General features: G+C 39.8%; 2 protein-coding genes across 2 annotated transcripts; one reads left to right on the forward strand and one right to left on the reverse strand.

Moving 5' to 3' along the window:
* The first annotated feature begins 265 nt into the window (after positions 1–265).
* LOC146467688 (uncharacterized) lies at positions 266–14,789 on the forward strand. The gene is made up of 14 exons (XM_085125539.1): positions 266–1,087; positions 2,081–2,215; positions 4,779–4,880; positions 5,572–5,760; positions 6,329–6,442; positions 7,393–7,635; positions 8,543–8,800; positions 9,123–9,416; positions 10,025–10,285; positions 10,652–10,807; positions 10,947–11,155; positions 12,144–12,299; positions 12,952–13,349; positions 13,911–14,789. The coding sequence occupies exons 3-14, from the start codon at positions 4,814–4,816 to the stop codon at positions 14,323–14,325; spliced, it is 2,760 nt and encodes a 919-aa protein (XP_084981665.1). The 5' UTR covers positions 266–1,087; positions 2,081–2,215; positions 4,779–4,813; the 3' UTR covers positions 14,326–14,789.
* A 1,608-nt stretch (positions 14,790–16,397) lies between these two features.
* LOC146467689 (zinc finger protein AEBP2-like) lies at positions 16,398–22,257 on the reverse strand. The gene is made up of 5 exons (XM_085125584.1): positions 21,837–22,257; positions 21,234–21,679; positions 19,582–19,703; positions 18,800–18,870; positions 16,398–17,433 (listed from the first exon to the last, which is right to left on the reverse strand). The coding sequence occupies exons 1-5, from the start codon at positions 22,121–22,123 to the stop codon at positions 17,286–17,288; spliced, it is 1,074 nt and encodes a 357-aa protein (XP_084981710.1). The 5' UTR covers positions 22,124–22,257; the 3' UTR covers positions 16,398–17,285.
* Between the last annotated feature and the right edge of the window lie 50 nt (positions 22,258–22,307).

Below are 22,307 nucleotides of genomic sequence, written 5' to 3' on the forward strand. Positions count from 1 at the left end.
AAGAACAAAAGTCTCAAAATGAAAGCGTTCATCATACACTGGCATAAAAAAAAAAAAATCCCGCCCATTTTTTATCCTTCGTTTCTGAAGTGATTACTTTTTTACTTTTTGGTTCATTTTCTTTTTGAAAATGAGCCTTTTATTTCTGGTTTTAATAACTGGCCACCTCATTACAGCGGTTTTTAATTGAGTGTTGTAAAACCAAAGCCAAAATCAAAGTAATTACTCTGACCAATCACAACAGACGTAAACAGTGCAATGAACCAATCAGAATTCGAAGCGAATACATGTAACCAGCGCCAAGCGCGGGAAAACGCGTGCGACCAAGACATGATTTGTTTTGGTTTGGTTGAGAAAATGGCGTAAACTTTACTAACCAATCATAGAGCGCCATAAAGTATTTGCGAAATTACTTTCGACACTCAATAGGAAATTTGAGTTCTTAGCACCACTTTGTGAAATACAATTAAGACTGGACTGTATAAGCGAATCATAATTACACTTCCGCCAACTCAGTTATATAGACCGATTGAAAAACGTCTGGTTCAATGTATTATTTTAACCTTAGTAATATTCCGGTGAGATTATATTCACTGGAAATAATCAAAGGAAATACTGACATAAAGATGCTCCTAGTTGTACGAAGAAGACCTGTGAAGACAAGGGACGTAGCGGCGAAAAGGAGCAGCGAAGACAAGAATCTCCTTTGCTCAACGGCTTTCTCGTTGCGCAGGCGCTACTGGCAACTACACAGGTTAGACACGGCGGCAAAATGAGTGCGCATGCTCGTCACGCGTGAGCAATCTTACTCGGCAAAATGGCGGCATTTTTAAAATTCCCGTTGCTTGTCCTCATTTCGCGTGGATAAGACCAAATCAATATAGATAAGGTTGTCACTTTCAGGAAAGGTTCCTTCGAACTTCCTCCATCACATATCTTATTCAACAAAAAAAAATATTGTGGTAACAGGTGTGAATTTGGCGATTGAAGTGGAGCATTCGTAATCGATTCACGCTTGAATCACAAATCTCCGGAGCATGCGCACTCATTTTTGTGTCCACAGGTTACTGATATAGTCTGCAACACAGTAGGTTTTACACTCGGGCTTGATTATCGTGCTTGTATTTGCATTGGCGGCTATCTTAAATTGGCAAACTTGCCTATTTATGATTTGCGAAAAACGTTTCAAGTTTTTAAAGTTACTTGGAACTTTTTAGTATTGGTATACAAGCTGTCGGACTCACAGGAAAACTTATCAGTTTTTAGCTCTTAAAGTAAAAGCCATATATTTAACGGACGTTTCAGTTATTTCTGATTTTGACCGCAGGTTAAGGACTCGCTGTCCCGATGTCGTAAAATATGCTTGCACCGACGGGCGAGCATCATTAGTTAGGAACAGACTACTCTAAACACCAATATAATTTTCCAGTTTCTGTGAAAATTGTCAATTCTCCGTGCTTATTTAAATCTGCTAAATTCCGCACTGCCGTAACAAATGTTTTCTTCTCACTCAACTGACGTCCCCTAACACCCAAAATGTTCCTCAGTCGACCTTAATATAAACCGTAATTCAACGACAAATTAACACGAATTCATACAGTCTAAGTAACAATGATATGCGTTAAATTATTAAGTGCTATAAATTCTAAAAAAACATTCAAGAGCATTTCACAACAAGAAGAAATTAACACGTGAAAGAACACATAAATTTGCTAGCTACAAAATCACGAGATAAACTGCTTAAGTAAAATCAGTGAGTAAAATTATAGATTGATTATTAAAACAAAGGTAAAATATAAACGGTCTTCACCTTAAAATAATCTACATTTTTAAATCTATGTTGATGCCTGTGTGGCCTATCCAGCGCGCGTCACTGATGTCTCACACTTGCCGGGCTCAGAACTCGAACACAATCAATGATTCCTTGTTAATAACTGCGAATCGCGGTAGACTACATACAGTTTCAATCTCCCGTTTTTCCACGGTGCATGTGTTTTATACACTGGACCTGTTTAGGTTTATTGTTTTGTTGCTGACTATTGAACAGCAACACCAGTCTTTCTCTTTGTGCTACCAACAGGCGCGCTCCAAAACTATGACGTCATGCTTTGACCAACCTCGCCGCTTTTCTGTTTCAAGATCAAAGATGGCGTTTACACTGGAGCCAACATGACCGGGTTAAAAAATCATGAATATGTTAAAGGATTCTTGAAAGGTGAGATCGACTTCATATTTCTTGTTTTCACCGATATGGCAAACATTTCTTTATAGTTTCAAGTATCAGAATCTATCGTCGCTGCGAGGGCCAAACCCGTACAGGTTAAATTAATTTGTTACCACCGGTTCATTCACGACTTCATTTCACTTTTCCCATAATTTGTCATTTCGGATTCAAAATCGCTCTGCGTGTCCCTTTTTTTAGGGCAACTATATCGCACATATTATATGTGTATTCTTTGTCCTTGATTTTTATTTAAGTTAAGTTGTCTTAATTAACTTGAGGTACCAAACGTGTTTTAAGATTGATTTCCTGTGGTTGCATTGTTTCATTAGTATTCAACCTGTATTTCCTATGTTCAGCAGTCACTCAGGATTAAAACGCTGCTGCCTTGTTTTGGGACTTAGGAAAATATCAAATCTTTCGTTTCAAAATATGATGAGTTTATGCTACCACTTGAAGACTTTCAATTAGCGTTTGAAATCTGATATTGCAAGTCAGGAGAGATGAAATAATATTGCTCATAAATACAGTATGCGCTATGTTGTGTCCTAGCCAGCAACATTCATGTAACTGAAACATTTTGACTCTTTGCGAATAAAATCTGATGCTGGGACTAAAATGAAGATCCAAGAAACTCTTGACGTGAAAACGACCCTTGGCGCAACCGCCAAAGCCAAGTAACTACACGAAAGATATGACTTCGATACAGTTTGCACTGTCGGAAGGAACTGGCAGCCTACAATGTTCGCTACTACGATTTAAATTGGTAGATCCCAATGAATGTGTATGAAGTTTTGCCTGAGCTGTATCAGTCTTCTGTTACAGTACAGTGGAATTAACCTCGATTTAACGGACCTCTATATAACAAAGTCCTCGGTGTAACGAACGATATTCTCCAGCCCAGCCTTTTAAAATGTACTAAACAGAACTTCAATATAACAAACCAATTTCCCTATAGTCCTTTAGCACTTCGTTAAATCGAGGTTCCAGTCTGTACTTTTGTTTTGTTAAAAGTATTGGTGGTTTTCACCCCACACTTCGTCACGCAAGTAAAACAATGAAATCCTCAAACATTCAACAGATAAAGTCAAGAAATTGATATGTTGTAGAAGAGTGATAAATAAACAACGTGTGAAAGCCACGGGGCTGTGCGATATCTCATAATCGAGTTATTCGAAAAAATGTACCACAGAAAATTACAGAGTTTAGTATGGGACGCAATGTTGGTGGTCACCAACATAGACACCAACATGGCGGCCGGAAACCAGCAAAAGCATCTGGAGTCTACCTAGTACCTTGGCTATTCCAAAGCCTTTCTTCTTTCTGCTGAACTTTCACACATTGACATAGACGCTTCTATTACATGTTAGCTGATCAGACCTAAAAAAAACACGAGGCAAATCGATGTTTTCATGTACGTGACATATTAAGAGCAGCAATCGCTTCTGTCACACACTACGCAAAAATTTAAAATTCAAACTGCTCTATTTTCAAAACAAAGAATGCTATCCTGCTGAAAACAAGCAAGCCGATTGAAATTTATATTTTCTTTTATGTGATGAAGATAAAAACCGAAAATTGTGTTTAGTTATGAATTTCAGTTTTTTATGACGTCACGTGAAAACCAAGATAAGCCTTTTCGGTCTGAAAAGACCTTGAACATGCTTACCTGTGCTGTTGATCAGTAGTGTAATCTTTCAAGGTGTTTCTAAACCTATGCGAGTACTCAAGGAAGGCTTCATGCTGAACTGTTCAAATTAAGATGGTTCTAAGTATTCATGCGGCCTTGATTGCACATTCAAATGATCGCTATTGGCTGAGTACTATCCCGGGGTGCTGTTATTGTGCTATTTAAGATGTTCCTAATCTTTGAGTCTGTTGTTGATGTAATAAAGTGTCACCACCACTGAATCTAGTCTGAATCTAACTGTTTATTATCAGTGGCTGAGAACAATGAAAACGACCGGATAATTACGCAGAAGTAAACTAAACTGAGTGCTTTCCCAGAGTGCGCGCTGTGTTTTGTAGTACTACAAAACTTTTTCTGGTTTCGATTTTGGATGGCCTCAGGAGTAAAGCTAATTAAAGGGAAGTAATGCAGATAACACTTGCAGTGAGTTTAGCCACTTTAAGCTGGGTCAAGTCATTTTCTTAAAATAGTGAGATACTCTGGGCCCAGTTGTTCAAAGTCCGATTAAGCTAATCCTGGATTAACGTGAACTTTGATCCGAGTTTAATTGCTAATCTATAAAGATTCTTCCAAAGATTTTTGTCCTTCAGTATTGACTTAGACCTTTTCTTTACCTTTAGCTTGACATTAGCCTTTAAACCATTTTTAACGAGTGAAATGAAAACATTGATTAACCAGCTTTTAATCGTGGATTAGCGCTAATCGGCTTTCGAAAAACCGGGCCCAGTTTTGAAGGTTGCAATAAATTATACTTACGGCCGTTGCGTTCTCAGTCGTGGTTTCGCTTGCCCCTACATCATAAACTCCTGACCAGACAGGTTATTATCCATCCATTGTCAACTTTCGAAAGGTTTTGCTTCCTTCCAGACGGACGACATTAAAGACGAAGGGAGTGTCCAGCCATGCGCCTGCGATGTGTATGTCTATTGTTATTAGTGGGTGTCATTGTCACCTGGGCTGGACTAACACGTGAGTACACTTCAATCTACCGTATATGGCGACTGGTACATTTGCCCATAATTCTTAAGCGTACGATAACCCTAAAATCGCTTATCTTATGAAAACGTACAGAACAGCTGGAAAATCTTCAAACCTAGCATATACAATTTTGTCGTGTCAGTACTGGGACGAATTTTGCAAAACGTTTGGCTTTCTATGTGTCTATTGGCTGTGTTAGATTCGCAAGGTATTGTGGTAAAATGTACATCCGCAAATCTTTTTCTGCACGGTGAATTTTCTTCCTTCTTCAATCCTAATGAATAGCAGAATAGCATCGAGTTCATTTTCAGAAGCTTAAAGATACAGTTTAGAATTTAAGAGTACGGTCAAAGTTGGAAGTAATGTCGCGAAAGATAATATTTCCCCTTTCAACGACGGCCAAAAGATCAAGAGTTAATGAAGCCAGTTTTTCCTCTCGGAGACAAGAAAATGCTCCGGTTACAGTTAAAGTTAGAGTTTCGAATTTGGTCTTATAGTAAAATAAAGTACATTTTGTTATCAACTTGTTTAGAAACATTTTTGGTATTATTCCGCTAAGAAGCCCCACCTGATATAAGTCCACCAAAAACCCTTTACTAAATTGTATAAGCCCAGGGTTTATAACTGGGATTTTACGGATAAAGAAAGCTAACAAGCTAACTAAGATACTTGTACATTGCAGAGGATTATAATCAAGTGTTCTACCTTGGTTTTGATCGCTACAATGGTGAGCGGCTTTACGATGATTCCCAGCACAATAACAACGCCACCTACAAGTCCGCCCAGCTGGATAAGGTACCTGGGAGCTGTGGCATGTGTCTTAAGGTGTGCTGTGGTGGAGGTGTCATCATAGATGGAGCTAAGTTCGTCGGTGAGTTGTTTGGACTGTGCATAGAATACTCAGGGGATTTCGCAGAACAGATCTCGTTTGCGAAAGATGAAAGGACTTAACTTCCGGACGAACCAGATGAAAGGAATGGTTGGCCTGTTAGACTTCTGTTGGCCGGCTAGTTAGCTGGATTACTGGCTGGCTCATCACAATGACTAGCTGGCTGGCTGAATTGACCCTGACTGACTGACCGACCGACTGACTTCCTGACTGAACGACCGACCCATTGTTTTAATGACCCTGACTGACTGACTGATTGACTGACTGACTGACTGACTGACTGACTGACTGACTGACTGACTGACTGACTGACTGACTGACTGACTGACGGTTGGAAGGGTTTGACTGAATAAATGACTAACCAGTGTCGTCTTAATGACTGATAGCCTACTATAACTAAACAGTTTTGTTTTAAACTCTACAAAACTGATGTGATGAAATTGTTTTATTCTTTATCCTAGAATATTGCATGCAGTGCTACACTTTGTGCGTTGAACAGTTATACCATACTATTCTGACCAAATTACTGCTCTTGTACACATTTATGTAGGCATCCCTTACATAGAAATTATGATCGCGATGATGGTACAACTGAAGGATGTATCCGGGACAATAGTTCTGTTTGAGACTATCGGTGGACCACCAATGTCAAATCATGAGCAACGTGAGTACTTTTCTCTATAAAGCTCAATATAAAATCAGTAAAAATTATTGTTGGTGATTGCGTATTGATATAGCGCATTTCTAGGACAGAATAAGCAAATACGTTTTACAACTGACATTGTACATGTATGGAGGACTTTACCAGACAAATAGCTACCCTGCTGTTCACAATCAATGAAGATACAGGTCACAGATGCCACCTTTACTGAAACAAGGCCAAACACCGGGGACTACGCCCCTCTATACTCTTTGCGAAGAGTAAGAATTTGCAAGTTTAGAGAAAGAAACAGCCTGATACAAAGCACTGCTCAACAGCTGTCGTATGATTTGTTGAGTACAAATAGATGGAAAACACTTGGAGAGTGAGAAGACAACCGTTTTATCCATGACCTACGTAAAAAATGAACCCATTTGACTGTCCTATTGCAGCGCGAGTAGTGATGCGCACTGTCCGCTTACTTTGGCATGACGCTTACAATGTCCCATTAATACGCAAACATGGCTGCTGCTAGCCAATCAGATCCAAGAATTTTGTTATATATAATTATGATTATGCTATCTGCCCCTAATCCACCAAACCTCCAATAGAAATATGATAACAATAAATTCCAGCTTCGGGTATGACCAGAAAGACTAAACCTATGGACAAGAAAAGCACAAGAAACCTACGTATAAACCGGTGCGACGCGAAAGGAAATCTTCCCTTTGTTTTTATGCTTGCGTTACTGCTAACGTCCGTGTAAACTGAGGCAATACAAGATATAAACGAAATTACGCGCACATTAAACAGCGTCTGCCGGATTATGCCGTAACCATAATGATCATTTAAAGCACTGTTCTGAGTATGTTTTCCTGTGCTTGTCCTCATGTAAACCTCCTTGTCAGCGCTTAAGCTTAAGCAGTGTTTTGATCTCAAGGGCAATGTTTTGTTTATTTGCTTTCATATTTCAGCTCAATACCAACTGCAAGTAGAAAACGCTCGGCTTCGCTGGTTTCACCGGAATGAAAACGCTTCTACAGTGTTCAGTATCATAACAGACGTACCCGTGCTTGCGAGTGGCAAATGGTATCACGTGGCTGCGATGTATGATGGACTGCGAGGAAGTGCTAGGATTTATATCAACGGAAGACTGAGTAAACAGGAGACCGCTGACCCTGGTGTATTCCTGTCCCGAGATTGGTCTAAATATACTGGTAGGTGAATGTAAAGCTCAAGTCAAACAGGATACCGAACATACTATTTGGTGCCAAAATGAACGTCGGTGACAGAACCCCTTTTGGTGAATTGCTCTCCTGTCAGTAAGAAACATTAAAATTATATATTAAATGTATTAATTTGATGCACGTTCGCAAGATAGCGGCTTTAATGCATTCCGTTGAGACAATGCCATTTCCACAAATAAAAAATACTGTGGACATGCTTGTGCCGGGATTAAGTAAGGCACATTTAAAGGCAAGATACAGAAGGTACAAGATACACTTACATTTTTGTAACAAGTCTCTTCAGGTTCACTAATGTTACGTGTCTAAAAGAAATTTGATTGATTAATTGATTGATTGATTGATTGATTGATTGATTGATTGATTGATTGATTGATTGATTGATTGATTGATTGATTGATTGATTGATTGATTGATTGATTGATTGATTCCCGTTATTTTGCACCTTTTGGTAACAAGGTAAAAGGTTCGAGGTAACGATCTGTGTGGGGCCCAAGTTGGTGTCCTATTGTATAGGATCTCTGCAAACGAGGCAATCGTGGAGGTGATTAGAAGATTGCGCGTGGCCTATTTGATCTGCAATTCGGGCTGTGCCATTGTGTTTTTTCTTTAAAAATGAAACTTTGAGATGAAGTCAAGAACTAGGATCCTATCGATCCAAAGGCAGTAAACCTCCAACTGCTTCATACTGCGAAATCGTGTTAACCTCTAGACCTGTTCGTGTGAGTACCCCGTGTTCAAAATGGAACCCTTGTGGCCGCCGTTGTTCACAGACTGACTAACTTCAGTTAATATAATGTAGTGGATGAAATACCACCAAAAATTATCCTCTCTTGGGACAACTAGGCCCTTAACCATTTCTATTTGTCCACATGTTCAGGTATAGGTGAGTTTGGCGATAGAGGTCGCTTAGAAGGCTACATAGACGAGCTGTACATTTACAACAAGACTCTTACTGAACCGGAACTGAATGCTCTCATTCAGAAGTGTCAGGGTCCGCAGAGCACCATGGTACTGCACTTGAGCTTTGACAAGAAAAGTGGCACAAAGTTTTTGGATGACTCGGGGCTTATGAACCACGCCACCATGGGAGGACCGCCGTTGCAGCCAGGCCTGCCGACCCCAGCTCCTCCACCTCGTAAGTGTTGTCATTACTGGCCATGTTCTTGGCCTGTTCTTAAAAATTTGGCCAAACAAAGCTTTAAAGTTACTTTAGAAAAGGTCCGTATGAAAAGAAAGGGTGTAGACACTTCAGCCTGAGATAGCAGACAATGTTCCCTAGAAAGGGAGAGAGAGACGCTTTTGAATTTGTGTCATCGCAAGAGATCGTTAAGAATTGTTAGGTTAATTCAGAAGGTCTTGAAGAACGCGCACATAGAGTTAAGCAGCTAAAAAATGCCTTGTCGTTGCTGGTTTCAGAATAGTTTCTCAACATTTTTCAACGTCTTTAAACTTCTTAGCTGTCAAGGGAAGCTGTGGAAATGGTGTGCAGCTAAGTGCCGGACAGGCAGACATTAAACTTGACGGCAAAACCTTCCGAAACAAACCAATTGACGGAGTTACAATAGCACTGTGGATAAATGTCACGTCAGTCAAGGGAGTGCATTACTTGTTTGACACGATTGGTGGGCACTCGACACATAAACATGACCAGTACCTGCTGACCATGAATAACGGAGCCATCGGCTGGAGTCATAATGATCAGAATGACAAGCAGCTGTTCAAAGTGACAACTGATCCTATAGTAACTGAGAGTAAGTGCACATGTTATTCTTTGCGTAGTTTATGCATGATATATCAGTGCCGCCTGGAATCGCGAGTAGACTGAGTAGAAGACTTTTGGTCGTCACTGGCATCGCTATTACGGTACTGTTGCCAAATCATGTTTGAGACTATAAACGATATTGTTAGATTCAAGAAGGCTGATCACGAAAAGTGATGTTCTGAGAACACAGTTTTACCGAAGAAAGTTGTTCTGCTGTTGCTGTTAATCGAAAACTACTTTCAGGACTTTACTGATTGTAAGTCTTAAATTTGCGTCGTCTTCGGGATTTTTGCACTCTAATATATTTTTAATTATCTTCTCCAGTCAAAGCTAGAAATCCAGTTATAATTCAAAAGATGGAAAAGTCGTTCAGCGCCCGCAATTTTCGCATGACTATCCTCGCTGGGATATAATGCATGGCGCAGGACTTCAATTGTGACAGCACTTATGTAGAAAACAGGAGCCATAATCAGGGATCGACCCCTGTTGCCATCTTATAGCCGGCTGATTTTTAAGCATCAGCTGTAACTCTTTCAGCCAATAAAAAAGAGAGAAGGGACCACAATGTATACATAACGTTCATATCGTACTTTTCAGATCAGTGGATTCATATCGCGGTAACTTACAGCGTTCAAAGTGGCCTGGCCAAGATCTTTATCAACGGTAACGTAAACAAGCAGGGGCCTGGAGCGGGCCGGCTCTCAGAGGACTGGGACAGCTATGCGGCGTTTGGTAAACACGCTGGGTCCGTGGCTGATATCGACACACTGGATGAGGTGTACATGTACAGCAGAGAGCTGTCGCCATTTGAAATAAAAACACTCTACGACAATTGTAACTTCGGCTCGGCCACAAAACGTGAGTGGTAGCCAGCCAGTGCCATTCAGTCGAAAATTGCATTTAGTTTTTTTGTTTTGTTCGTTTGCTTGTTTGTTTTTCGCTACGTAATCAATTCTTTCATTGGCCGCATTTTTTGACAGCATAGTTCTAATTACAACTTTTCTTAACTTTAGAACAAATTCAACATTATTAAGATCAAGGCGAAAATTTACAGGGTAGCCAGTTTAATTCTGTCAGAGATTCTAGGTGACTTCGGCAATATCGGTGTTTCATTAAGCAAAGATCACGTGATGGGAGGAGTCCGCAGTCGTTGCACAGCATAATTTGACTCACCAAATAGAGCTGACTGAAAATTCCTTTTCAGTTTACGTTTCTTGTTTGCAGCAAGCACAGGACAAGTGTTCTACTTTGGGTTTGACCGTGTGTCAGGGAGTGCAGTGTACGACGACTCTGGAAGCGGAAACAACGGCGAGCTCACTAGCCTCGCTACCGTGACTAAGACCAGTGGGACTTGTGGGAATGGTCTTCAGCTGCACGGAGGTGAGTCAAAAGCAAAGAAAACAAGAAACGCACTCAGCAGATGAGCGCCATTACGGACTGAATATCGTGCAGTAACGCGACTGATGAATGCAACGTTCTATTTTTCTCAGGTATACTTCTAACGAAATTAATTTCCTAGGTAATATTCTCATTGACGGTCAGTTGTTAAAAAGAAAACCGCTGTTCAGTATAACCATGGGGCTGTGGCTCAAGTTGGATACCAACCGCGGTCAGCAGACTATATTTAGCACGTGTAACCCAGACAACCCGTGGAATAGTCACGTGCAATACTTGTTTGAAATCATAGACGGGCGAGTGAAATGGTTTCATCGCAACGAAAAATCGCAGGTAAGATATCACAAAGAACATTAGGCTCGCGATGCATAGATACATTAAACTTTGCATATTGATGTTACTCCCCTTACTTTGAAGCTCGCCGACTTTCACAACCAGTCCCCTCTACTAACTATGCTTTAAATAAAAGCAAGTCATTTTGAAAGAAATGTTTGATAAACCGCATAGCTAATTTCCTATCAACCATTTGAAAGTGTTCACTTTTTTATTAGGTCTGACCTGGTATCGTAGCGCAGTTACACTCTTTTTTCTTATAAGAAGATTGCCTTTCCGGCCCAGGCTAATATTCTTATTTTTCTGCCGATGTAAGGCTGAAATTATTTTTGTAAATATTCTTAGATTATAGCGTATGACGTTTTTGTTTTAGAATGTATTGGGGTATCAATTACAAGTCTTTGGTGTCCAGATCTGTATCGAACTGTCATTAGCATTGAACGTTTGGCTAGTGGAGATTTTTATCGTTTTATTCAGCTAGTTTTGCCGTTTATAGAAAGGAGGCATTTTATATCTTCATTAAAAACATTTAATTGTATTGTATTTACAAATTTTCAGCACACAAAATTAATTCGTTTTAAAATCTCATCCTTGGGTTTATTCTTAAAATATTCTTTAGCCTCGGTATTCTTAAAAAGTAAATTCTTATAAAAGAAAAGAGTGTATAACTAAAAACGAACGTTTTGACCGACTAAACATTGTTGTTGTTGTTGTTGTACTCAGTCAGTTTTATAGCTCCTGTAATGTAAGCTTATCAGGAAATCTCTAAGAAAAATAACCTAAAATTAAAAAGCGTTCTACCGCACAGATCTCAGTGAAGCACTGGAAGTAACTGAGATACCCTTCAGATGATGCTGTAAAATTCTGAAAGAAAATTAACGCCTATAAACCCTTAGCAGTAAAGAAACCACAAGGATAATCACACAGCTAGAAAGATACGCTACTGTTAGAGCTCCCTTGCCAAGATCGATATTTTTCTTATCTCTAGACTGTATTCAGTGCGGAGACAAGCACAGCAGTGGTACCCGCGGGAACTTGGACTCACATCAGCTGCACTTACACATCGTCCGGTGGGAAATCAGAGATCTATGTAAACGGTGTGTTAAAGAAAGAGGAGTTTACTGGCTCAGGAACCCTCTCACAGGTAACTGACATCTCACATTATCCATCGCTGGATAAATACAGTACGTCTTCGTCAATACCATATAATAGCGAAAATTGTTAAATTATTTAATTCAAAAAAGTAACTTCTGAAAGACTTTTTACTATGAGGTACCCCATCACCAGTTTTGAGCTAGTTTTTTTTTTTTTAATTTTTTTAATATTTATTTATGTATTGCGTCTAAATAAGGCAAAAACAGAGAAAATGAGCGGCTGAACCTGGAAGAAACTGGAAGTAAACACGACGTACATATATCTAGATGCTGTGGGGAGCCATTATCGCGGATGGATTAACGATTGACCATAATTTGTCCGTGGACATTACTCAGTTTCGATATGCGGACAGTTTTCTGAGAGCAAAGTTTTATGACATTGATTGTGAAAAGACTTAAAATTTTGACAACTTGGGTGATGTCATTTGAGGGACAACATCTAGCACCTCCCTGAAATAGAGAGTTAATTGGACATGTCGCGTCACATGACATGTTTTGTCCAATCGCTTCAATTCTAGTGGTTACGATAGAATCTTTGGAAAGGACAAAAGTTTTTCTTTTTTTCTTTTTTTCTTCCGTTTTCAAAGCAATCCTTCGACTTTTTCTCTGTGCATCGGCAGTGCCATGTTTTGTTTTTCTCAGGACTGGGCTGGAAAGATAAGCATCGGAAAATCATACGACAGAGGGAGTGATGGACAATGGGTTGAAGAGAATCAACTTTACGGCGTCATCGATGAGTTCTACTTATTCGAACGCGCCTTAAAACAAAACGAAATCACCCTGCTGGCCCAGACGTGCAATTACCACAGAACAGTGCTTCATTTTGGCTTTGATCTGTTCACTGGTCTAACGGTGTATGACCAATCGGGTCTTGCCAACAATGGTTTGGCTATTAATGGAACGACTGCGTCCAGTGATGGAACCTGTGGCAAAGGGGTGAATATGACCATGGGACAACTTAAAATCCCGGGAGATACTTTCAGAGAAAAACCCCAAAAGGCAATTACCATATCAGTGTGGATCAATCTCCAGACAAACAGGTTTACTGTGTCATAACGTTATTTCTGTTGTGAAAGAAATGCGATGTTATGAATAAATGATAAATGTATTTTTCACTTAGTAGCACAGGCATACTCAGCAATAGGAAATCCAAGTTCTCCCAATGCGAATCGAACCTATATGACCTTCCGATTACCAGTTCGGCTGCCTCGCTATCATTGAGGTATACAGGCATATGACAGTTGTGGGAGCAAGGCCATAGACTAGGTTCATGTGACAAGCATCCTGCATAGATCTGCATACTGCATGATAAGATTTCAATGTCGATGAAAGGCATATGTAAAAGAAATGTGATGTTATTATAAAAACTTATTTATTCGACTTCTATTGGGTGAAGCCGGATTTTCTTTTTCCAAGTTTCTTTTTTCCAAGGAATAATTGTTTCATTAAAAACAATCAAGACAATTTAATGGTCGCTATTTCTCGGTCATGTTAAATGAAATGGCTCTTATACCATGGCCGCTAAGCCATTCAAATCCCAGGAGTTGCATTATACAGTGATTATACAATGATCCAGTTTTTGATAATGTGTTTTATTCCAGGGGTCGTCACGAGCTGTTCAACACAATCGGCAGCCATTCTGATCATAAGCACGACCAATACGACTTCGCTGTGGAGGATGGGAAGGTCATCTGGTATCACCACCAAGAAAACGACAAAGAAGTTTTCAATGTCGTTACCCTTCCCGTCATTCCCGCGCGCAATTGGACTCATGTGGCTGTGACGTATGACTCGGCCGCCATGTTGGCTAAAGTCTATGTCAATGGAAGACTTGTCAAGCAGAAGTCTGCAAGCGGGGACCTTTCCCAGGACTGGGGACATTTTGCTGGCATTGGAAGACACTTTTATGAAGGCACTTACTTGTCAGGACTTCTCGATGAATTTATTATTTATAACTACGCTCTTAGTGAAATGGAGATTAAGTATTTAGCGCAAGGAAGATGCTCTAAAAAATGAAAGGAGACCGACGGCAACATTTTTTATTTAAAGAAAAGACTGAGAAAAGATAGTTTCTGAGAAAAAGAAACTATTTTTCGCTTTTTGTATATTCATAATTTTCAATAACAACTTAAAAGTTAATTTTCATCGAATCTTTAAACGTCTTACCCACTTGGCGATTAGGTTTGGGGTACTCGCTTTTCATGTATGCAGTACGTTCCCTGTAAACAGTGATCAAAAGGAAATCGTAACATAGATGTTATAAGAGAGCAAATAGTGTAAATTATAGTATACAGCAAATGGATGTAAAGAAAGCAAAAATAACGCAGCAGAACAAACAGGTTTTTTATAGTCTATGCTGACAGACATTGTTCAATACATCCGCTCTCGAAATATCGACTATTACATTTATTTGCAGTTATCGAATGAAACGCGTCGGTTTATTTAGCCTATATTTTACATGTTGTATGGTTGGAGGATTTGTGCAGGCAATATACCTCTGAACAGAATAACGAAAAGCTAAAAAGCGTGCTCTTTCCGCACGCAATCCACTAACGCGTCATCGTATTTATTGGTAATGCAGAACTCCTTCCTCGTGGTTAGGTATATCTGCTTGTAATGGTCCTAATAACAGAAGTGCCTTTCAACAAAGTCTTGTTCATTTAATACGCAAGGAAAAAGACTGGAACGAGTGTAAATATATAGAGAGTGGGACTGGGGAGAGACGCCGGAAGAACAGCAGCAGTTCAGTGTCGTTCAGTGCATCAAGCTCCATGTCCACGCCGAATTTCTTGGAAGCTGCTTATCAGTATTAGTCGAGCGTACGGAAGTGAAACCTTAAATTATATCTTACCGCGGTGAAAGAATCAGCGCTCTTCTCAGACGTTTTAACTTAGTTTATTTTATTTATTTATTTTTTCATTTGTTGCCCTACACATAATGTACTTTAAATATCTTTAAAACAACGACTTCCGAAATAAATTTAGCAGAAAATGTAGGCGACATGGTGTGTCACCTGACTCGTCCCCAGTCGTCTTCATACAGCGCGCGGCAAAGGGAAGCGTGAGGCAGCAGGGGTTCTCCCTTCCCATCGCACCTTGCGCTCCCTTTGTTGGGTACCCATCTCTCCCCGCTTCGTGCCCCCTGTATAAAGATGAAGATGACTGGGGACGAGTTAGGTGTGTCGCTACTTTTATTCGTAGTGGACTAGTGAATTAGCCGGTCGCAGTGCGGTTGTGGGACATCTGAAGTCTCGCAGGGTACCCTCCTTATTTTCCCTTCGGACATCTCAAAATTCCACGCGTGCGTGATGAGTACCCATGACTCCCGAACGGAGAGTTTGAGCGAGCAAATAACAAACAAGGAAACAACCATAAAAAAAACACGACCTTAGAGAGTGGGAGTAATGCCAAAAAATGAAGGCAGTTAAACTGCCGCTTGGTGGCATTTTTCGCGCGAAAGCACTGAAAGGTTTGGTGGTTGAGGCGGGCTGAACGAGCCGCGGAGGCGGGAAGGGAATGAGAAATTTTTCTCCGACTCCACCAAGACTTTGCCTTCGTGTCAACAATCCCGGCAGATACACAAACTATGAGGATAAACTGATAATAGTTTGTGTTTCCTTCTAGCCTGTTCCAGGCTCTCAGTGAACCGCGGGAGGCGCGGAGGAGCGAGGCGAGAGGAACCCAATCCTCCCTCGTTTCCGCTTTCGCTAGGTGCCTGGAACAGGCTACCTTCCTTCGAAGATTCATTTGATAACTCCTTTTAGTATTTTAGATGCATTTTAACTATGGGCAAAAGTGCTCAACGTTAAATTTTTAATAGCAAATTGAGGGCGACGCGCTTTTTCTTTCCCTGTCATTCGAGCTCATTTATAAGACTCCCATCCACCTCTCTGAGGAAAGAACGAATGCCCCCAGCGGCGTGGAGGAAGGAGAGTGGGGGAGGGGGCCATAGGGGGGTCAGCTGTTGTCACCAGCGCGCTCGAAGTCGGGTCTGATGAGAAAACAGGTCTTTGAACGGATCAAGTTTTGTCCAAGTAATAGTAATCTATTCATACGATAGACCCTTTGAACCAACAGAAGCACACCAGGTCATGAGGTAGTAGCCTGTGATTGAGCAGGCGTTATTTTATTACATAGCAAGTTAAGGGTCACTTTGTACAGCGTTTCAGCATTCTTTCAAGCAAAATACAATGCAAAAATAAATAGAAACACTCCTCTAGCTGTTAAAGCCACAAAGGAAGTGTCTGTACAATAGGTCACTTGCTTCGGATACAATACCTAAGCCTGTTAAGTTACAACGGCTTTCACAGATGCGAACTGTACAGTGGCCGTACGCCAAACGTATATACAAATGAAGAAAAGAAAATGGCGCCAGTCCACCGTTTCTTGTCATCAGTTTCTAAGCCTTTATACACTCGTTTGTACTATGCATTATGTAGTCTTACAAGTGAAAGAATTGCTTTGTCTAAAATAAAAGCAAGCCCAAAAAAGGATTGACAGCACCCCAATCAACTCTGAGGAGATAACTCCCATCTTTTTGTCTCGTCCCTAAACCCAAATTACCGGCAAGGAACGACTTATGTTTGATGCTAAGGCAAAAAGAAATTTAGGTTTACACGACGGTTCTCTTAAAGCCAGTCGTCAGTTTTGCATTTTCTAATCATCCAGTCGACTTGGTGAGTTTTAAGAGAAAACAAATACAAAGAAAACAAAACACTAGTTTGGATAAAGGGCCATGAGAAAGGTTGAAGCCTCCTTGAAGTAAATAAAATCTGAAACTGAAAGTGAACCGACTGCTGCGGTTTTTACGCGCACAAAGACAAAGCACTAAACAATGAGACGAAAAACTGGAAATGTTAAAAATTTGCTCTCCTCTTAAAAACCCGTCCACGTTAAATGCAATCATCTATTCAATTTACAAAATGCACGCTAAAAAACAGGTTCATTCGTTCATTGCTGAACAAAGAATTCCTTATGTCATTTTCGACGATGCTTTCTGTGGGAGAGCCGTCTGTAAAAGGAAGGATCCAAATCGGCGGCCACGTCGTTTGGGAGCTGAGAGATGTGTACCGTTCTTGTCCTGTGCTTCTGTACGTCATTTAAAGGAACCCACTCATCTGGCAATCTGTTAAGAAAGGGTTACAAAGTAAATGTTTCAGAAACATTACGAAAGAATTAATGTCACTATACAAGTATAACCAACTCGGTACAGGGAAGGCACCATGAAGTGCCCACACATTGAGACCATTCCTCAGGGAATAAGAATAGGAGATCTTGAGAACCCGGAGTGAAATAGTCTTAATCCGTTTATATTAAACGTCATAATAAGCACAATGTATCATACTTCCAATAAGAAAGGAACTGCAAAGAAAATCTGAGTTTCAAAATTACCGGGAGTTTTGAGACCAGAAGCTTCTGCAAACCGTTTTGATGCTCAAACCTATGGGTTGAACAGGCACCAGGCATAAGGCCAGAGGGCAGTGGAAGTTTCGCCCCATGTCAAGTTTGACCTGCTCCATTTCCCCCCCCCCCCCCCCAACAAAAAAAAATTCAAGTTCCACCCCTACGAACTCGAAATGTGGGGGCGAACCGTCCATAATTCAGCCAGGGCACCTACCTAACAGTTCATTTCGGTGATTATCTGTTCGGAAGGCCTAAATCCCCCACAAAGTCAGATTAAATCGTAAAGAAAAACTAGCGTTTTCTCGGGTTATTTATCATTTTGCAAACATGGAAAACTTCATTCTGTTTGTTTTGGAAGGGAAGAAGAATGTCGTTGCGAGAGCCAAACAAGGCCAGCTAGGATTTTTCGCAAAGCTGGCAAAAGCTGGAAAATTCGGGGGACAGGGATCTGTTCCTTGCAATTTTTTGCGACTTAAAACCAGCTTCAGCTAAAGAAGAAGAAAAAAAAATCAAATTGTGTCAAAAAAAGGGTGTTAGTCAACGTTGTTTGAAATGATAGCTCAAAATTAGCTGTATGACGACGGTTGAAACGTGGCGATCAACACCTGTGCTACCCAACTGTCTGGCAAACGATTGATTTTGAGCTATGGCATAAACTTGTGTTAGCGCAAACAAATGACTCTTTCAACGACGTGAAAACGACCTTGAGAAACAAAAAACGACATTTGAAGTGTTTTTCCAAAATATTCTCGTTAGGTGCCGCCGATAAGGTACGTCCTTCAAACGACTAAAATCAGTAATGCTCTGACGAAATTTGAACAAAAGCAAAGTTGAAACTATTACTCTCGTTGTCACATTTTGAATTGCAGCAGTCTGGAGTACTGCATCTCCAGAATACGTTTGTCTTGATGTGCGAGCTTGACAGTTATCATGAGAAAACAGTGCGCACGGATAAATCTAACAGGGATTATGGTTTGAACTGAGAGAAGGCACTTGGGAATGTAGACGTGCACTGAGTTCATTAATAAGCTGAGTTTGTAAGATTTGAATGTGAGGAAAATAGATTTTAGATTTGACTTCATACTAACATGTCTTCAGGCAACCATCTCAGAAGCACATCTATATCTCCAGACTTCTCTTCTGTTCTTCGTCCAAGAACCTGTAGTAGAAACCAAAAGACGATAAAACCTGCAAAAGTATCCCTAGCATGTTCTGTATGTTACTTGGGCAAACACTGTATAGTTAAACCACACATAATACTAAGTAATTTGATTTGACAATAAAAAAAAAAAAACAAAGTGGTTTTCTGATTTGCTGAGGAAATATGAAAGAGGGAGTTAGGCTTATAATTAAGGGGTTCCTCAATTAATCTGACAAACCCGTTAACACTCAAAACAATTCAGTTTGAAAGATCTGTTGTTCTGCAAATCACCAACTTGCTGATTGTTATAAGGTTCTTAAATAGGTTCCAACATTCCGAAAGAAAACCAAGAAATCCATTTCAATAGCAATTATTTTCAGCTAAATAAAGTGAAGTTACAAATGTTGAACAATACTCATTCACACACCCAAGTAATGTGTTGTGTTAGGACACTATGAGGTCTTCTACGAGGTAGAAGTTTAGATGCTAAAAGTAATAAAATTGATTGACTGACTCACTGACTGACAGACTGATTGATTGATTGATTGATTGATTGATTGATTGATTGATTGATTGATTGATTGATTGATTGATTGAGGACACAAAAAACAACAAAAAAGACATACGAGGCTTTGAGTCACAGGTCTAGATGTCAAAATTTTGACCTACTAACCGGACTTGTTCACCACATCTTCACATGAAATGAACAGAGTGAGTCATAAAACTTACCTTGCTCTGAAAGACAATGTTTGCCCCATCTACACCCAATCTATAGCATGAAACAGGCATAACATGAGGAAGCTTCTCTTTTATTTTAGTCACGGCATTTTGGTCGAGGAAGTCCTCCTTCACTGTGTAAATCAACAACAAAATAAAGCTATTTCACTACACTGTTGTACATACCAACCTGTACATTTAATGATTGGTTAATTAAATCTTTTGGATGTAAAAAATCATCCAACCATAAAAAGCCACTAAAAAACCAAAACACAGCGTTTTTCAAGTCTGAGTGTAAATGTAGTGTGGTTCAAGGAATCTTTCACTGTTTGTTTTCAACACAGTATAGGTGATTTGATTTTCACATGACAAGTTTTTACTCATCACATGTAATTGGTTTGCCTAATTAAGCTCATAAAATTTGGCCGGTATTTACTGCGCCAATAACTGTGCCTGTTTCACAGTGATATATGTATTAATACTATGATGCTGTGGAGACTGCAAACACGGCCTACAACCAGAGCATTATATGGGTGTCTATGCAGTGCCACTTTTTAAAGAAATTGAACAAAAATGTTGTTAAGTTTCTAAGATATTTTGAGGCATGCCTCTAGAAAGATCTCAGCCTTATGTATCACATAGGTGCAAGAACGATTACGACAAGTCTGAAAAGATTCTCTGCTAAAATTTGGCCTTACAATACACCACAAACTAAAACCAGTTTCCACCAATCAAACTGACTAATGAAAATGTACTGAAAGGTTTTCAATTGAGTGTTATAAAACCTAATTACAAGTAATCAATATGGCCAATCACAACAAAAGCAAGCAATGTAATTAACTTATCTGCATTCAATGTATGTAAATGAACCAACCATCAAGCATGCAAAATGTGTTTGACAAAGACATGAAGAGTGTTGATTTTAGTTTTACCTGGTTAAGGACATGACACAAGCTTTTACTTTTTGAGCGATCACAGACTGTCTTGAAACAGAATCAATCTATAAACTGAACCCTTATATTTTGAACCACACAATAGAGAACCTAACTCCAGTTTCCTATCCCTTCATGCATGGCGATAAAATTTCTGATCCCTTCACAGAAAGGGCTGTTTTTTGTTTGTTTGTTTTTTTTTTTTGTCTTGTTTATGTTGTCGTCATTGTTGTTGTCTTTGCCGGTCATTGTTATTGTTTCTGTTTTTTTTCTTAATACTTGCACTGGAAAACTCTTTCATTAGATTGGTGGATTTCTTTAATTTAAGAGTGTACAGCACCAAGAGACTATAATATTTTGCAGAAAAGGTATTAATGACACTGCACTTCATGACCAGAATTTTTTTTTTATGTAGCAAAAGGCATCCAAATGCATAAAAATGGCTTAAAAGTAAATTCGATAATTGACGTTCAAATGCAAAACTCTACCACCTCCCAAGCACAACTCACCAAAGGAAATTAAACCTACAACCTTCTGTGAGATATTAGTTGGATGCTCTAACCAGTCAGTTATAAGAGACTTTTCGCTATTTGGGTCATTAACTAAAAGGCTTAAACATCCGACCATTGATTTTGAATGCGTCTGCATGACTGTAAGGTGACATTGATGCTAACAAGGTATAAATCTTTATTAAAGGTGTTTCCCTTTCTCAACGTTTTAGAGCCTACCAACCTTGTGCCGGAGGTCTTGCCTGGCGTAGAATCCTAATTTTCTTCTTCTTCTTTTTCATTACTTTCTTGGGCGAGGAATCGTTTTCCGATTTCTGTCTTTTCGTCGGCTTGGAGTCGTTAAAATGTGACGGTACATGCCTAGCTAAACCCTCTCTGGACGAAAAAGTCATGGGACATCCACTTATCATACACTTAAAAGGTTTAGCACCTGTGTGAGCGTTCACGTGTTTTGAAAGCCACGAGTGTGAAAGACTCGGTTTGTCAAACACCTTGCATCCTTCCCACAAGCACACAAAAACGTCTTGATTGGACATCGGCTCAACGTGAGCAGTCCTAACATGTTCGGATAATTCTGCGGCGTTTTTAGTTACAACATGACACGAGATCCACTTGCATTCCACGGTTCGTTCATCCTTACTAGTGACATCTTTTGAGTGTCTTGTTTTCCTGTGGAAGATAAAACAATTAAACTGTTGTAGTTGGAAATGCGAGGGAATCAAGTAGCTAAAGTGTTGGATACATTGCAGTTCGGTGCGAACTTAATTTGTTAAGGCAAGCTGAATAGGATTAAACACAAAGCAAACCTTCAGTATATTGTACTTACTCTTTACAATGTGCTTCTGAACAAGATGATTCGTTATATTCTAATTCTGTCTTTTTGGAATTTAGGATAGCAGCGCTAGTCTCATTAGTAAAGCTGCGAGACTCGCAGTTGACCGCAAAGGATCCGTCGCGTTTAGGTGATTTTGAATCCCTTCCCAAACAGTTCTCACTTCCCCTTATTTCGAGTTCTGGAGTACTACATAAGCTATTTGGCGTTCCAGTTCCGACTGATTCAAGGTCGATCATGGTGTGACAACTGGACGACTCAAACTCTTCGGCGTCCGCCATGTTTTGCTTGCCTCCACAATCACGTGGAATTAAAACGCGTTTGTTTTGAGTCAACCAATCAGAGGCCGTTATAGCAAATAAACCTCTTTGAGAGGAAAATGAAAGGAAAATGACAGATTTTCACAATATTTTTCAAAGCTTAGCGTTTTATTAATTTATCTAGTTTAGTACTGATTGAACCCAA

Source organism: Pavona decussata, unplaced genomic scaffold (assembly GCF_977016875.1).
Source record: "Pavona decussata unplaced genomic scaffold, jaPavDecu1.1 SCAFFOLD_134, whole genome shotgun sequence".
Classification (NCBI taxonomy): domain Eukaryota; kingdom Metazoa; phylum Cnidaria; class Anthozoa; order Scleractinia; family Agariciidae; genus Pavona; species Pavona decussata.

Coding starts and splice junctions, on each gene's coding strand:
- LOC146467688 (XM_085125539.1), top strand. CDS start 4,814: ATGCGCCTGCGATGTGTATGTCTATTGTTATTAGTGGGTGTCATTGTC. Junction 4,881..5,571: donor CACCTGGGCTGGACTAACAC/GTGAGTACACTT, acceptor TGTACATTGCAG/AGGATTATAATCAAGTGTTC. Junction 10,286..10,651: donor CTTCGGCTCGGCCACAAAAC/GTGAGTGGTAGC, acceptor TCTTGTTTGCAG/CAAGCACAGGACAAGTGTTC.
- LOC146467689 (XM_085125584.1), bottom strand. CDS start 22,123: ATGGCGGACGCCGAAGAGTTTGAGTCGTCCAGTTGTCACACCATGATC. Junction 18,871..19,581: donor ACATTGTCTTTCAGAGCAAG/GTAAGTTTTATG, acceptor TTTCTACTACAG/GTTCTTGGACGAAGAACAGA. Junction 17,434..18,799: donor AGATGGTTGCCTGAAGACAT/GTTAGTATGAAG, acceptor CTTTCTTAACAG/ATTGCCAGATGAGTGGGTTC.